The sequence below is a fragment of the Rhea pennata genome, chromosome Z (assembly GCF_028389875.1).
Source record: "Rhea pennata isolate bPtePen1 chromosome Z, bPtePen1.pri, whole genome shotgun sequence".
Lineage (NCBI taxonomy): Eukaryota > Metazoa > Chordata > Aves > Rheiformes > Rheidae > Rhea > Rhea pennata.
Genome location: NC_084702.1, coordinates 71128631 through 71146048, shown reverse-complemented (window position 1 = coordinate 71146048; position 17418 = coordinate 71128631). Strand labels below are relative to the sequence as shown.

The window sequence follows — 17418 nt, the reverse complement described above, 5'->3', positions numbered from 1 at the left end:
ACTATGTGGACCCTAATTGACCAAGAGACTTTAAGTATGGATGAGAGCTTTATGTACTCCTCCTATAGCCAGGAGTACCAGGAGTGGCTAATGATGCTTGAACAGGGTATATGGTGGCCATCAGAAGATGGTGATTGTGGATACTACATGTACAGCGATAGCCAGTACGTGTATTCACTGCTCACTGATCCAACTGGGCAGTATGTCTATGTGTGTACTCCTGAAACATACTCCTACCCAGGTGGTTGGGATTATAATTTTCACATGGATTCTGTTTCAAGAGCTGTGTTAGAAGATAGCATGATTGCTGTCTGTGGTTTTAAAGTCCCTCTTGGCAGTGAAGATGAGCTGTTCTGGTTTGCTGAAGAAGAATCTTTAGATGATTACACAACAAATAAACCTCTGGATTTGTCAGTAGCTTTGCAGAGAAGTGATGAGTTAATGAACATGAACTTGGAGACTTTTTCACAGATGTTTGAGGAATCTATTTATTATCAAAGAGAGCAGCCATTAGACTTCTCAGGTTATAAACTTCAAAAACTCAAGGTAGACTTAAGACCTGAAAAGGAAAACCTGAATTATTCAGAAGAATCTCCTCTAACCCTTGATCTTAGAACACACTCCAAAGTGGCTTTCAGTAAGTCAGTGAATGAAAAAGTCCATACCAAGCAAGCGGATAAGACTGTCCCTGTGACAGCTACTGAGAGTGGATCATCAGGATTCTTTGATTTCCATCTGTTTCAGTCTGCTTCTAAAGCTGAAGAAACTGTGGTATCCACTGAAGGAGTAACAGAAGCAAAAAAGATTGAAGAAGGTAAGAAAACACCTGTGAACAAAGTTACTTCTTTATTTTCTGCTTTGGGTGGACTGATTGGAAAGTCTTCAGGTCCTGACTCTGAGCTGTCAGAAGATTCTGCTTTGAAGAAAAAAGATGCACAGTCAAAATCATCTGAAAACAAAGCTGATGTTTTATCACTTGCACTGGATGGAAAATTAGGAGATGAAGCAAAAATAGGGCAAAAGTATCCTATTACATCTGAACCAAGAATAAATACATCATTAGAATTTAATTTGGAGTCTACTAGAAGTGAAAAACATGAATCAAATCAGAATGAAAACTTCTATGTTAAAAAAACAGGATTAAAAAAATCTCCTTCTCAGCTGAGCCAAAATATTTCAGGTGATAGACCTGTGAGAGAAGAGAGACCCATTAAAGCAACACCAGTTTCGAGGCATCTTGAATGTCATGAGAGTAGTAGTGAGCCCAGACAGTCGCAGCCAAGTCAGAGCCACCCAGCCACCGAGCCTGAGGAGACATTATTTAAAAGTGCCCTGAAACTGTTCAGCATCGGGGAAGATTCTTCTGCAAGCAAAACTGCCAATAAAACCCAAACTTCTGGATTTCTTGACTTCTTTAAAACACAAGTAAGTAAAGCACCACAGCCATCACCAAATCTGGAAAAAAATCAAGGCAGTAGACCAGAAAAGACGATACATCTGGAACAGAAGGAAACCTCTAGCATCTCATCATTATTTGGATCGCTTGGAGATCTCTTCAAAGTGGAGGCTGTGTCTTCTCAACCAACCCCAAGTACTACGACTCTGCCAAAAAACAGTGGCCAAACTGTGGCTGAGTTGAAAGAAAAGAATGAAAAACCTGTTGGTCATCAGAGCACCAGTATGCCATGTCTGTCCTCTGCCCCTAAGGAAGATGTAAAAGCAGAAGGCATGGACAAGCAGATTTCCCCTAGTCCTGATGTGCAAATGAAAGACCTGAGAAAAAAAGCTGGGGAGGAGTCCCCTAATAATAAAAGAGTGCCTCCTGGAAATGGTTCACAGAAGCCAGTGTGTGTAGGTCCCAAAATAGGGCAACCAAGTCACTCAGCTGTGCAGCAAAGCAGTGTGCCCACTGTTACACCAAAGCAACAAAAAGCAAATCTTTTAGGTGATGCAGTTAATCAGACAAAGCCAAGCAAGGCAGATCAGAAACCTAAGGAATCTGGTTTCAGTTTGCCTTTCAGCTTGTCAGATATTACTGCTTCAAAATCACAGCCAGCACAACCAACCAGTAGGAACATATTCTCATTCTTCACCAGTTCAGATGAGCCAATGCCGTCAACTGCTAGTGCAAAGCAACAAGAAACAGAGGGGCTATTTCGTCTGCCCTCCTTTTTTTCCAGCAGTTCAGCTGCCGAGAAGAGCATACCTCAAAGAAGTACTAGCTTTAGTTTCTTCAATTTGACATCCTTTTTGGATGAAAAGCCTCAAACTGCCTCAAGACAGGAGAATGAGACAAAACGAGCTCAATCAGTGAACTCCAAGTCATATATGAAGCAAAGCATTTCCACTGACTCTGGTGTCAGAATTAGCAGACCTGCTGGGCAACAAGATGCAGACAAAAAAGAGGCTGATGATATTATCGCAGCAGTGACTAGTAAACAAACATCTAATAATCTCATTCTCTCAGAAAATAAATTGGAAGTGGAAAATATTGTAGAAAGTGTTGCTGAGCTAGTTGAAGATAGTGACAGAAAAAATATTCTGCAGACTAATGGCAATGCAATAACCAATTTGGCTGTTTCTGATGCTTGTCTTGAAACTCCCGGTGTGCAGGAGGGTTCTCAGGGCCAAGAAATAATTTCGTTAGAGGCAGAAAAACATATTCTGGGTAGTACAGGGAAGATGGACAGCATAGCATTTCCTATTGATGAGGAGCAGCCTTATTCTTCAAAAGATCAAGTCTCTGAAAATAGAGATTATAACATGGTCTTAGATGATAAAAGGGATTCGATGAATCTAAATGGCGTAGGTATTACAAGTGACATAATGAATGAGGCAGTCTCTAAAGAAGTAGCATGTTTACAACATGAGTTGCTGGAACATAAATTACCTGAACAAAGTCTTGGTGATGGATTACATCAGGCACAAGACCTGCAATCTCTCTCTAAAATGCCAGATGCATCTAACTTACAAAACAGACCTAAGGAATCTGAAAGTGATAAATCAGTACTCGATTCTTCAGTTGAAATGTTTTCAAGTTTCATGACAAAAATGAGACCTACTAAAACACTTTCTAGTTTCTTTTCGCAACCTGAAGTTCCAGCACCTCCTACTGCACAGAAGAAGAGCTCCTCTTTCTTTGGTTTCTCTTCTCTCCCAAGTGGCCCAGCCCCAGCTTTTGCAAATGATCTTTTTGGCGTTTTTAAAGGTCCAAAAGAAACTCCAAAAGAGATGCCTCCAAAAGCCACAGCTAAACCTCAGAGTAGTAGCATGAAAGATGTCATTGGGTCCATTCCAGACTCTAGAAAGATGGAAGATGCATCTTCCAGCAGAGCATCTAAAATAGATGTGCCAAACTCTCTGAAGCAGGATAAATTGTCTGTCTCAGCAGAAGGGAAGGCCACAAAAGAATCTCTTATGAAAATAGAAGCTGAAGAAAATAGGAATGCAGAAGTCTGTAGAGAGGAACCACTGAGGAACAGTCTAGAAGCAGTGGTCTGCAGTGAAGATCAAACCCTGGAGGTCCTGCAGTTGGATAGTGACACACAGTCCTCCGAGGTGGTAGAAGCTAAACCATGCCAGTCTGATTTCAGTAATGCAGTTGATACAGAGCAGACTGTGGTCACTGACCAGACTGATGTAAATCCATGCCAATTAGATGTGGGATTTTCACATGTAGAAGAAGCTGCTTCAACAGACGAGACAGCTGTTAATTTCCTTCAGACTGGCTCTAGCAGTGAGCTTGAACTGGAAATTGAAGCCCCACCTGCCAGTGTAGAAACAAACTTCTCTCAGACTGATCTGATCGCTACTCTTGAATCAGAGCCCACTGTAACAGGGCTCCAGGCAAATGCTAGCGCTGAACCGCCAGACCTGAGCGGTGGCATTGGAACAGAACCCACAGCTCCAGCTGATGAACCCAATGTTCATCTGCTCCCACTGGATGGGGAGAAAACAAGTGAAACAGAGCAAAGAACTGCTGAACAGACAGAGCATTTAGCAGTTAACAAGGCGCCTGCAGAAAGGATTGCCTCCAAATGTGATTTAGAGAAACAGGGTCAACCTAGTAGCGCTCCTACAGATTCAAGCAGCAGTAAGCCAGTCTTTGAAATACCGAGCATACCCAGTTTGCCAAAGTTCAGCTTTATGTCGTCTGCTGATAGTGGGAAGTCATTTGGATCATTCTTCTCTCAGCAACCACCTTCTGTTAATAAAGCAGGAGCAGACCAGGGGCTCATGTCCAGCTTTAAGAAATTTTCTTCAACTCTGTTTGAAGGAGGCAGTGAAGAAAAAGTGAATAAGCCAGAGAGTGCCCAAGGAACAGTATTCGGAAAAAAGCTAGATTTCTCCTTCCCTTGGCAAAAGGACAACAGGGAGGCTCCTGTCAAAAGGGAACCACATGTACCACCACAGGCGTTGTCAAAACCAGATGACAAGGTGTTAGGAACAGTCAGTTCAAATGAAAGCTCAAAATCTGCAGTATCGGATCAACTAACTAATGCAAATACAGAAGTGAATTTGTCTTTAAAGCAGCTTGACACTGTAGACAATGAACTTTCTGAAGAGCTATCTGGTACCAGTGCTGTCGATGAGGTATTCAACAAAGAGCTGAAAGAAAAAGTTGATAAAGAGGCTGAGGACCAGCAAAATGTGGTTTCCGGGGAACTGCATGAAGATGATAAGGCAGAAGAATGGGAAATGGACCAGCCTGAACTGAAAGAAACTGAGCTTGATTCTGCTCCGAAGAGAGAATCACTTCATCCTAGCACACAGCCTGCAGATCTGAACAGTGTGGAACAACTGAATGAGAAAAGGCTAGTTACAAATTGGGCATAATAAATGGTTTAAAGCAAATGACCATTTATAATGCAATACTGCAGCAGCAGATTTTGGCCTTAGTGTCTGATGTTTGTAGCTCAGTCCCACCCCTATTTGTCGTCTAGTGTTTGTAGTGCTACTGACAGTTGTCACAAGAGGATGTGGCAAGCTATTAGCACTAGTATGTGTAGGCCCTTACATCATTTTCTCAGCTTTCTCCGTTCCTTTTATAGGTGTTATTAGTTTTCCCCTGTTCTTGTACTGTACCACTGAATTAGATGCTTTTAATGCTAATTTCATTAGCCTTTCAGAACTGAAATCTTTGCGTGTTAATTCTGCTGTGTACAATGTGCTTTACTTTCTTGTTTAGAGATGATTTTGTTGTATTTGCTAAGCAAAAAGTGACAGTACATATGCTAAGGAGAAAGTAACAGTAGATAATGCTCTGTGGGGAATGAGCATGTTTTCAAAATGCAAAGTAAAGAGAAATCTAACTTACTTACCAATCTAACTTACCATTATAGAACTAAATAGGCTCATTTCACATTACTGAGGCTTTTAAAAATATTTCCAAAGATATCAGTGAAGGTATTCTAATGCTTGCTCTTCCTAAAAACTGTGCAAAGGTCATATCGTGCAGTTAAGGAAGCTACTAAAGGAAGCTAGCAATATTTCATGAATTTGAATTCAGTTCTGTATGCGTTCAGTTACAACTGCCCTCAAAAATCAGAACAGAGACTTGCTAAACTTTCAGCTGTAGGCTGTGCAAGTGAAACTGGTTGTGCTTTTAATCCTACAGTTGTTACACTGGACTCCAAAATTTCCTGTCTGACATCAAATTCATCTAAATTCTAAATGTGCAAGTAGGAGAAACATTAGTACAGCTTAATTTCTTGGATTGCAATATTTGCTGTGGTTCAGCTGTAGTTTCTGGACTGCACGAGAAATTTTCATGCACTCTATTTTGTGTGAGGATTGCAGGGATTCACTCCCAGAAGTGGTATCTTGAATCATGGAGGTCAGACCCATGCTGTGTTGGACTTTTCTATATGAATGAAATTCTTGGGAAAGCTCTGTTGGAGTGAGACCTACAGCTTCCCTTTGTGAACAAATTCTTCTAATTTTTTGATGGATTTTATGTGGATTATCTCAACCTTAATTTTGACTTTAATATTAGTTAACTGCGGTTCTTAGCAACAGTCATATTAAATGGCTGTAGTAAAGCCCATGGATGCAGTAAAACCATAGGAGGCAAAACCACTTCCATTCTGAATTCCTGTGTTTCTATTCTTAGTCCTGTCTGGCTATTAAAATACCTTCACGAGCAGTTTGTAGCTGACTTTAATGGAAGGTAGTTTGTGGATATTACCAAGACTGCTGTAATTCATTAACATATGTGGTCTGTATACTGGTAGGCTGTGTGTCAAGTATTTCTACTGCCTACCAGAGTTTTGAAGTTTGATAGTCTAGATCTAGGTCAGGGAGCAAAATTGTTATGTATTACTTAAAAACATATCTTTTCAGTGTTTCTGCTGTCTCATGCAGGTTGTTAGATGTGCAGGTTGCTTTGTGTTTCTCCAAGCCCCTGCTTTCTTTCCTGACAATCTCTTATTCTCTCATAGCCCTGCTGGCAGTAGTAGATATGGCTCCTCTTGTAATGTCAGCCGGGGAAGCTCTCACCCAAGTGAGCTGGACCATTCCCATGAAAGTGCCCACGGCTCTGAGCAAGATGATGACCACCAGGAAAGGGAGTCGATCCATTCTTACCACGACTCTGGCAGCTACCTGAAGGATGGCCAGACCTGGCTCAGGGAGCAAGAGGAGCCTCATGGCAAAGAGGAGGAGGAGGAGGTCTGTGAGACAGAGGACAAAGATACAGATCATTCTGCAGCTAAGTTACCTCTGGAACTTGAGAAGCCCAAGGACATTGATGCAGGAGCTCAAGTGAGGTAGGTAAAATGCTGAATTATTGAGTTTTTTTTGACTAATTTGTAAAGGATGCTTCTCTTTGCTGTCTGGAGCAACTTGGGTGCATTGTTGTTGCCCTCTTCTCTAATAACTAACTTGGTGTTGTTTATATATGAAACATCTTTATGCACAGAACGAGATGTTTTCGAGACATTGGCTAAGCTTAAACTATGTTTTCTATGTACATAAAGAGGAGCACCTGCTAGTGTCTTGAAACTCATTTGCTGTGTTTTATTTACTGTTCAGTGAGCCTAGTCTGGCCCAAAGATTGCTGCTTGCTTTGCTCATTTGTGATCAAGCTTACATGCAAGCAATCAAATACTACATCTGGTGATGGTGAGAGCTGCACTAGTTCCTTCCTGCTGTAGCAGGCTGCCACAGTTAGCTGGTCAGAATTAAGGTGTGTGTAGCTGTAGGTTGTAGTCTTACGATATGAAAAGACAAGTTGCTATGACTCGCTATGGCAGATTTTCTTGTCCTTGTACTTTCCAAGCCGTCAGCAGTGTTGAAGACGGTGATTTTGAAGACAGCCATCATAGCTGAGTTTGGAGGAGTAATACTCTGGATGATGTAGAGTTTTACAGCGATTCCACTATTTTGCTTTGGGAGTGACTGTGCTTTTTTTAAATGGTGGAATTAAGTCATAGCAGCCCCTAAAGTGGATAATTTTGCTTTCTGGATTAGGGATTGTTTGCCTGCCTGTGCTCAGAGCTTTGAAGGTAACCATATCTTGACATCAGTGTAACTGTGTGAGACAATAAACCACCTTATACTAAGGACATTAAAAAAAATACTAGAAAAAGCATTAAATATTAAATTCTTTTTAAGCTCTGACTCGCTTTCTTCTTACAGATCAGCAGAAGTCTTGTCCCGGAATAGCTGGCCTATAGTTATTTATGTGGAGGGTTATTCACACAGTCTGTTTCAGGCTAATTTAGGCATCTAACTTGGATATTACTGCATCACTGTCTTCCTTTCTTTCCACTTTCTGGGAACACATTCCTTTCTCCCTGGAGCATATAGAGAACTTAGCTCTGAGCAATCCTTGGAGTTACACCTGAGCTTAGATGTGTAGCACGGATGGTGTGCCTTGTTCCTATAAACGATGTGTGTGTGTGTGTGTATGTATGTTACACCGCCAGCAGTGCCTGATGCTTTACAGACAGGGAAGGACGCTTATGTCAGAATGGCTGACATCTCAATAGTGTACAAAAGAAGGGATACATCCAAAAGTCCAATGTATCATGAGCTCAGGGAGAATAAAACATTATGGGACACTGAGATAGAACATTTTTGCCAGATGCCCATAACCTTTAGAAAAGCTGTGGAAACGAGTGGACTGAGAAAGGTGCAAATGTGGATAAAACACACTTAAGCCTTGTTGCTAGGCTTTTTTTTTTCATGAATTTCCACTGAAGAAGGGCTGTAAATTTGTAGCAGTAGGGGCAAGAGACAGTAGTTAGTAGGGGCTGGCAGTAGATGCGGGTAATAATAGTTACAGATGTAGAATCTTCAGTCTACCTGCTTGTGTGCAGATGTGGTACCAGTGTGGTGAGTCGGCTTGATCTGATTAACTTCTTTCCCAGAGCATATGTGGGGTTGTAGGGTTTTTTCTGTGGGTTATTTTCACTTCTACAATTTAAGCTATAATTGTGCTGTGTAATGTCTTTAATATTACGGATGAGTAATTTTCATATCATGTTTTTCTGTTTCTTATCCTTAAGCTACTGTGATAATGAGCCACCACCATTTTCTCCAGCGAGAGCCCGTTGGATTCAAGCCATTAGCAGAGTACGATTGCAACTTCAAGAGGTAGGATGGAGTATGGCTTTGCGCCTTATCTGTGCTTTCTGGATTTTAGATCTGTAGCTGAGAGTTTCATTCCTTTTCCTTATGAGACACCTCTTGCAGTTTTTATGTTTCACAAACAAAAAGATAATCAGATGTATTGCATAGGACTGTAACATGTTTTGATTAGTCCGTGGTCTTAAAACTATCTCATTCTGCTAAACATTTTGGATGTTTATTATTTGGAACTAGAGAGAAATTCTCCGAAAGGATGCCGAAGCAGAGAAATTAGCTCTGAATTAGTAAATAATTAACATAAAAGTCTGGGCCTAAATGGTTCATGTTAAACTTTTCAAAATGAAGATGGCTTTTCAAGCCAGCCCTAGAATCTCTTGTTAGCTCAGTAGGTGTTAACTGTATTATGTCTCTTGTGAAGATCTACATCAAATATGTTTATATATACTAATTGGAAGTGGGAGTATAAAATATCCTGGTATGTCCATCTCCAAAAATAAGATTTTAAAATAAATAATCTCAATTTGAGAAGTCAAAAAAAAAAAAAAAAGAAAGGGTTGTGACAGTTTCTTCAACAATATAAACAGTAGGTTTAGAAAAAAGCAATTAAGCCTCCAAAAGTGTGTATGTGTGTGTATAATATATAATATATATACATATAAAGTCTCATGCTTTCGTCTATCTGTATGCCCAGAGAAGTAGAACATATGGTGTGTTTGTTTCCTATAGATGATACAACTGCCAGCTATCTAATGTGCACAGTTAATATTTTTCATTTAAAAAACACTGCTTTCTTCTATAACGTATTTTTTATGTGGAACAATTTTACGGCTTCTAACTAACCCTAGAAGAACTTCTATTTCTTTCCTGGATCTTTTGCTAGTTTTTTTCTGGGAAGGCATTTGAAGCATCATAGCATAACCCTCCTGCCCCCCCCCCCCCCCCCCGGCTTATCTGGATTGTAAATTCTTTCTTTCCCATCTGACAATTACTATATTACTTCACTTTTGAAAAGAATGACTCTTTGGATCAAAACTGTCAGTGTTTTTAGTTAATCCCAACAATTGGTATTTAAGATCACCACTGGCATCTAAGTAGAAAAGAAATTTCTGTTGTAGTTTTGTAATGCATGCAAGCAAAACAGTTTAGTTATGTGCATTATGGAAAACGTATGTACAGACATACCAGAGAGGGCGAGAGATCGGTGATGCCTCTCTCTGGGTATCTCTTCCTGAGTGTGCACAGGGAAGCTGTCAGAAGTGAGAGATGTTTCAGCATCAGTTTGACTGTGACTTTGTTCATTTCTCCTGGACTGAAAGGAAGTTATACCTTGAGATGGCTGTTACAGCAATCTTGGAGCAAAATCTCTCTTAGGAAATTAGTTTGAAACGAAACTTGAAATATCCTTAGTCTTCCTACACCATAGCAGGTTGTGTTGTGTTGACTGTACCTAGCCACTTTCTATCCAAACTTTCCTTAAAACAAAAAATGGAAGTGATTGAGCTTTCTAGGGGCCTGCTCCAGGGTTAGTTGTCTTTCCCGTCCAAAACCTTTCTTAACCTCTGTTCTGGATCTCTCTTGCTCCATATAAATCCATTTCTCCTGGGTAGGACCAGCTGTAATAGAGCAGAACTGATTCTCTTCCTCCTCACAAAAAACAAGGGCTGCTGCAAATGAAGGACTGAGTCCCTGCTCGCTCTTCTCCTATTCACTAAATGACCCTTTTTCTTTGACCTTTTCTTGTCAACATTTTTAGGTACTCTTTAATCAATAATTCTCTTCTGAAGTGCAGTGTCCAAAGCCGCCTATAGAAAGGCCAGTGGAGAGCCTTCTGATCTGCACTGGCGAGTGAGAAAGATTTGTCCATTTGTCCTATTGTTAAAAGCATTTGACAGTTTTACTCTTGATGAAACCATGCCAACTGTTACTTCCCTCCTTTTTGTGTTCTGGATGATTTACAGATAATTTGATTATTTGTTCCAGTCTTCAGTTCTCAAGGAGGGAAAAAAGTTATCTCTTCCATAATTATTTAAGTCTGTCTTTCTCCATTTTTTTTTCAGGATAAATGCTAGTGTTGCCCTTTTCCAATCTGCAGGTGCATAGCCTGTTTTTCAGGTTCTTAAGCATTAATGCTTGACAGTTGTCCGTGCTGTAACCTAAGTACCTGAGGATGAAGATTCATCAAGGCCAACTGATGTAGAAAGAACTACCTTTTGTATTTGATCTCCAGTTTCTTTTCCTTTACTGTAGCCTATTTCCTAACTTGCTAAACCAGTATTTTACTCTGTCAGCTGTCTCACTGCAGTTTTTATTTCCAGTGAAGACTGAAGCAAATAAGGCATTAAATGCTCCAGCACTGTTAATGCTATCTAATGATAGCTTCTTGAGAGCAGCAGCTGTGTATTTTGTCATGTTGTGTGTTCTCTGCTAGCTGTTTAATTTTGTTCTTTGCCCTTTTGATTTTTCTTGCTTGTTTGTGCTCATCCTTAAATACTTTATTTAGAAGAAATGTCAACTTTGAGCTCCAAGCCCTCTGAAGAGCTTGCGATATTCATGAGTTGCCCTCTTGTTGCGCCTCTTTTCCTTCCTCTTCACTGGGATAGCTTGTGGTTGTGTCAATTAATGTTTTTTTATTATCTGTTAACAGCTTTCTGACATTCTTTCTCTTTAAGCCAATTCTAGTTACTGATTTTCTGAGTATTGGTTTCCTTTCTTGAATTCTAGTGTTCACCTAGTCCATCTCACTCCTTTTCTTCCAAGCTATCAGTAAGACTGTTTCAGTTTTCCAAGATGCCTTTGCCTTCTCAGCTCATCTCTGTCTACAGTCAAATGTAGAAGAGCTTCTCTGCTAGTTACCGTTTGCATCTAGTGCACTGTCAACTCATTTGAAGACTCTTTTTTGGCAGAAATAGACTATTCAGATAGGTGTCTGGGTTTTAAAGTGCCATGTGATGGTAAAATCTGATGTTTCAGGTGATTGTAGGGGTAGTTAGAAAAGTTCTAGTCTGTTTATCTTCCCATCTTGTGTCACTACCTAGAAGCCTTCAGGAGGACTGTCTCCTTTTGTTCCGGCCGTAGGTGCAGGTGCTTACGTCCTTACGTCCCTTATGTTCAGGACAATGCCTCCAGCTCTGATCCCTGTTCTTATTCCTCGGTGCGTGACGTTCTTTCATATTAATACTTGTGGAACTCCAGCTCGCTGATCTGAGCTGTTGGAGTCCTCTCACATAGAATACCGGAACGGTTCTAATGACTCTTAATTGTTAATGATCTGGGCAGGAATTTGAGCAAAGATCTAGCTGGACTTTGAACAAATGACACCCAGTAAGTTTCTCTGTGTGATTACAAATCCCCTGAGCAACTCAGCCTGCTACCTGGGAAGAGATTAATATTCATGTGAATAATATACATGCATCCTACAGCACCATGAGTCAGAGAAATGTAGTATTTTAATTAAGACTTGACAGTTATAAAATAGCACAGAGATTTGTAACTATTCACATTAAAAAGACTTAGGGGTAGCATGTGTAGAGTTTTTTCTTCTTTTCTACTATTTAGCTAGTTTACTTTCTGTATTTCTGAAAAGGGAAATTTAATTATGCCAGAATCAAAGTAAGATTTTTCAGCCCTGAGAGGAATGACTCAATAATTCTCACCTTCACACTTAGAACCTTGTCTAGAGAGATTAACTGATAGCTCTTTTGCTGCAGTCCCTCTGTGGGAGCTTTTCCTCTTTTCTTCCCCCACCCTGTTCAGAATAAGAACATACAGAGGGCTATTAAATGTTCGACTTGCAGCCTCCTTAATTGAAATAGCTTTGAGTTATGGACATGCCTATGTGACTTTTAAAGTTATACAAATTTGAGTCTGATTGTAGAATGCAGAAGAATTAGCAGACAGAAACAGAAGACAAATTCCATCAAATCATCAAACTGACACTCTCACCAATTCTTTCAGCATTTTAAAGAATGCTTTGATCTGGAATTTTTGTGGGGAAAGCCTTAAACACATCAATTTGCTTTGCTTTGGTTTTGAAACAAAAGCCGTCTAAGCAGTGTTCCCTTTTTGGCTTTTCTATAGATGTCATTTTATACCAGTCATTTTGATTTTTAATCTTTGTCTTTGCTTGTTAAATATCAGTGTCTGTTCCTTCTGATTGCTGTGTAACTAGATCGTGTATTGAGATGGCGAATGTAGTTTGAGAGTTCATGACACTATTCTTCTGGATTGTGATAAGCACCTGGAGTAGGGAACACAGTTACCAGTCTTAATCTTATTTCCCCAGGCCTATAATTAAACAGACAGTGCCTTTAATCAAGCTCCTATAAATATTTAAGAGCCATTAGGCACTCTATTTAAATAGCTTTGCTCCTAAGAGTGTTATATTGGTGGCTTTGGAGTGTTAAGCCTTATTTTTATTTTGACAAAGAAAGATGGTGCTGCAGCAATTCCAGCATTGCTTTTGTACGTAGCTGTGGGGTTCCTGGCAAAGCAGAGCCATTTTTGGCGATTTCCACTTTTAGTGAGGACAGTAGTGGGGCACTAACTGGTGCTGGTTTTATTGCTAGTTTGATTATAAGCTGTCTGTCTGCCCCTCTCTCCACATCTGCGTTTAGGCCACCACTGCTCAGTAAAACTGTGTAGTGCTTTAGCGCAGACGGCTAATGGAGGACATGCTTTCTTTGCGTTAGTCACCAGGGGATTAGAAGCTGTCCCTTTCCACCTTTCATGAACCCTGCAGTCCATGCAGTCGTTTACTTTTGGCATTTTATCTCCCTTAAACTTTGTTGCCAAGGTGTCTTTTCGTCAGTCCCGTGAAGATGAGTTAAGCTGTGCATTTTCAAAGCCTCCCACACAGTGGCAAGGAAGCAAACTGAAGCACCGTGTGCTCTTTCTGAGAGTTATTAGAAACTCCTCTTCATAGGAAAAATTTCATCTCCAGTTAGAAATCTGTTGTCTTTTCTACCTCTTGTGTTCAGGAGGATTATCTTTAGCCTTCAGAAATTTCAGCATTGCTGATCAAATGCCCCAGAGATCAGGGATGGTGGGGATCTGTAGAGCACCCTGGTGCTTAGATTACTGTTCCTGCAGTGAAGAGCACAGCAAGTTTGTGTGGTTAAGTAGTGGGTCTGATGATCACTGCCAGCTCTTGTGCACACTGTCTGATGTTAGGCAGCTGTGCGTACAATGGCAGTCCAATAGTTTCTGCATACGTTATCTTCAAAATGCTTATGTGGCTTTCGGATTCCTTAGGGATTATGTAACAATAATTATTTCAGGAACATTACATACAAAAGAAATGGGGACCATCTCCCCATGCCATAATCTTGCTTCCTTGTGTTGCATCTGACTTTGTGGTATAGCAAGTCCTGTGCCAGGGCAAAAGTGTCAAAGCTGCACAGCCAGGGCCTCCCCAAAGCCCTCACTGCTCTCCCAAGGCAGTGTATGGTGTTTGGTAGTTATCTGATACTTAAGCGATCTGTGTCGTTTGCTTCTTTCTACTGCCTTTCTGTAAAGGTTTGGCTGACACTGTACTTGGAGTTGGAGGAGAGAGAGGTTCTTTCATCTGCCATCTGTCTTAAATAGCCACTTCTATTTGGAATAAAATATGTGTTTGTTTAGCTTACATATCCTTACTAAGGTTTTCTGAGATGTACTATCACTTTTAACCTGCTTTACATTGAATGGTAACAGTTATGTAGTAATGAAGAGATGATGTATACACACAAGAAAATAGTGTTGTACATTCCTTAATGCTGCTGTTGTAGTTTTGAGTGGCTTTTGGATAACCTAATCTCCAGAGGGGAAAAATCAGCAGGCTTGCCCTTTTTAGGGTAGTTGCACTGAAATTAAGAGAAATGCATCTCTTATGAGGCAGTGTGCCGGTTAGAAATCTTTCTCGTACTGAGCAGAGCAGCTAGAAGCCTACTTAATTGCTAACAGGATTTTCTGTGAGCTTGTCTAAACATACCAATGCATTAACATTCTGCTTCTATTCATTTAGAACAAATTTCTGTGTTGATGTCCAGTGCCAGGGAACACAGACCCTCCAACCCATTCAGTGAAAACAAAGCTCTTCCATACGCCCCCAGTTGCTAGAACTGAGAAATAACTCATTTTTGTTTGTGCAAAAACAAAGCAAAGAATCCTCTCTGGAATTTAGTGACTTTTCTTAAAGTCATTACAGGAATTTGCAGAGTGGACAGTTAACTTTCCTATTAGGCTGTTTTACTTATTCACTCCAAGCCTCCCATAGGTGTGCAAGACCAGGGACACCTGACATTTTATTTTCCCAGTCTGTAGTAGTACTCAAGACTACAGCTTTGTTTCTCCAATTTTGTATCAGAAACCTTACACATCTCTAAGTTAAAATTATTATGTAGTCTTTGAATGGAGATTCAAGTGTAATTTATTTCTACTCCAAGGCTTATTCCATTGATTTTCTTAAAAAGAAAAGGCAGGGGTGTGTGTGTCTGTATGTGCATGCAATGTCTGGCATGTGGTTCCACATATAATGATCCACAGCCTGACACCTCTCTAGCATTTGTGCCAGTGTGGCACACAAAGTTCAAGAAATCAAATTTGGTCAAAATATATGCTTGTGCTCTTTGACATCTAAGATTACATTGACACTGGGGCCAGGCTCTTTTCAGTGGTGCCAAGTGACAGGGAAAACAGCAACTGGCACAAACTCAAACAGAGGAAGTTCCACCTGAACATGAGGAAAAGCTTCTTTGCTATTAGAGTGACAGAGCACTGGAACAGGTTGCCCAGAGATGTTTTGGAGCCTCCTTCTCTGGAGGTATTCAAAACCCTCCTGGATATGATCCTGAGCAACGTGCTCTAGGTGACCCTGGTTGAGCAGAGTGGTTGGGCTGGATGACCTCCAGAGGTCCCTTCCAACCTCAGCCATTCTGTGATCCCGTGACGCAAGCATGTATGGGGATGCATGTGAGTAGTTCGCCATTATAGCTCAGATCTGACTTGAACCATTTCATGTTTAAGTGTTTTACTTCTGGAGTGAAGCTGTGTGGAAAGCAATTTCTTCTGTCCCATAACATAATGTGGGTTGATTACGTGCAGGGTAAAGTGTGGGTTTTCTGTTTGATTTTACCAAGAATGTCCATTACAGATTGAGATGTGACATATGGAAGATCATCTGCAGAAGAGGCAACAGCTTAAGCTATAATACATCTCAGATAAACAGGTGGACTAGGACTCTGGTTCCTGTTTTGAACTTGGCAGTACGGAGATTTTAACCTAGGTTTCCCACGTCTTAGGAAAGAGCACTGGCTGCTGAGCTGTAACACTCTTCTATGGAAGGACTCTTCCCTCCTCTTCCTTCTCTGTTTGGACATAGCTTCTGTCTTAGACCTGAGAAGTGTTTCCTGTCAAATTTTTTGTGTTCTTGTAAAAAATGTTTTGATTCTGAGAAACCAATGTTCTCTGAAGGCAAAGGTGTTTTATTAACCCTGCTTCCTCTGGACTGGACTACTGCTGATGAGAGAGTAAGATGTGAGTGGCGACAGTACTTTGCTAATGTTGATAAATGACCTCATGTCCCAGAGGATCCTGAGGTCCCCAATTAGAAGGGCCTAGAAATACTTATTTTTTTTTTTTTTTTTAATCCCTGGTTCTATTTCTCTCAGGCAACCTAATCGCAGTTTCAGGGTTTGTCCTCTGCAGAAGTGACTTGGATGTTGTGGAAGACTGAAGAAACTGTCATGAAGAAACGTCCTGCGCAGCGTTGTCCAACTGGGCTGAACCAGCAGCTGTTCCTCTACCTGCTGCTGCTCAGCCTGTATCCATGCTTGTACCAGTACCTTCCCAAACAGCTTGTCAAACAAGCGCTTTGCTCTTTCCAGGACCTGCTGCAACAGTTGTCTGAAGCTTTTAGGAAAAAAGACCATAGAAAAGCACTAAACGTGTTAGAAGAGGTAGCATTCACTGCCTTCTGCAAAATTTCCCTCTTTGCACCTTACTTTGGGGGTTTCATGGCAGAAGAATTGTAGCAGTGTGCTCTGTTGGTAGAAGCTTGTTTCTAGCGTGGAGTGCGGCAAAGAAGCCTGCAGTGGCCTGACTTTCTCACCATAGCACTTGCACATGGTGTTATTTTGTAAAAACAGTTTCATCTAGCTTTGGAGCAAGTCGGTTACTCCTGCTCAGAATAGGGGCGCAATGGGAGCGGTGGGTGGGGGGGGGGACTCCTACCTGCCACATATGCAGCTCTTAAAAATAACGTTGCCTGTTGGGAGAGCCAGTCTTCACACGCTTATTTTTGAGACTCTGCATGGGCGGAGGGGATATTTCCCCGTTTTGTATATTGCTGAAGCAATCTGTAATGCTGTGCTAGAGAGATAGCAGTGGGCTTTGGCTTACAAAGCACAGGACTTGCGAAGAGACGAGCTAACCAGCACTGCTTGGGAGAGCATCACAGATGAAGCATTAACTTTTAGTGCAATGTTAGCAAATGCTTTGAGTAATATCATAACTGTAGAAAAGGCAATAGCTCAGAGAAGTGGTCTAGTTCATGATGGTTTTGTTTTTAGTGCTTTTCTTTCACTTTCTCATTTTTCAAGCTGTGTCATCACACACGGCTTGCCTTTTATGCTGTTCAGCTAATATTTGGAGTTGTGGAGGGGTGGTTGTAATTTGAATCTTATAATACTGTGCATCTGGTTTTAAATAAGATAACTGCTCCCCCACCCCAATCATAAAAATGGCATCTGGAGGTCAAAATACTACTAATTATGCTTAATGCAATGTCTGGAGGCATCAGGGGCTTAGTTCTGGCTACTGCTAGGGTGTGCAGAAATCAAAACACTATTT

The 17418-nt window shown here is 40.9% G+C and overlaps 1 protein-coding gene across 2 annotated transcripts in view; it reads left to right on the top strand.

Moving 5' to 3' along the window:
• UNC13B (unc-13 homolog B) overlaps positions 1 to 17418 on the top strand; it is a 212838-nt gene that overhangs the window by 71435 nt on the left and 123985 nt on the right. For both annotated transcript variants that reach the window (XM_062599298.1, XM_062599297.1), the window contains exons 9-10: positions 6441 to 6767; positions 8511 to 8598. In XM_062599298.1, the coding sequence (XP_062455282.1) occupies positions 6441 to 6767; positions 8511 to 8598 (415 nt within the window). The remainder of the gene's footprint in view (positions 1 to 6440; positions 6768 to 8510; positions 8599 to 17418) is intronic.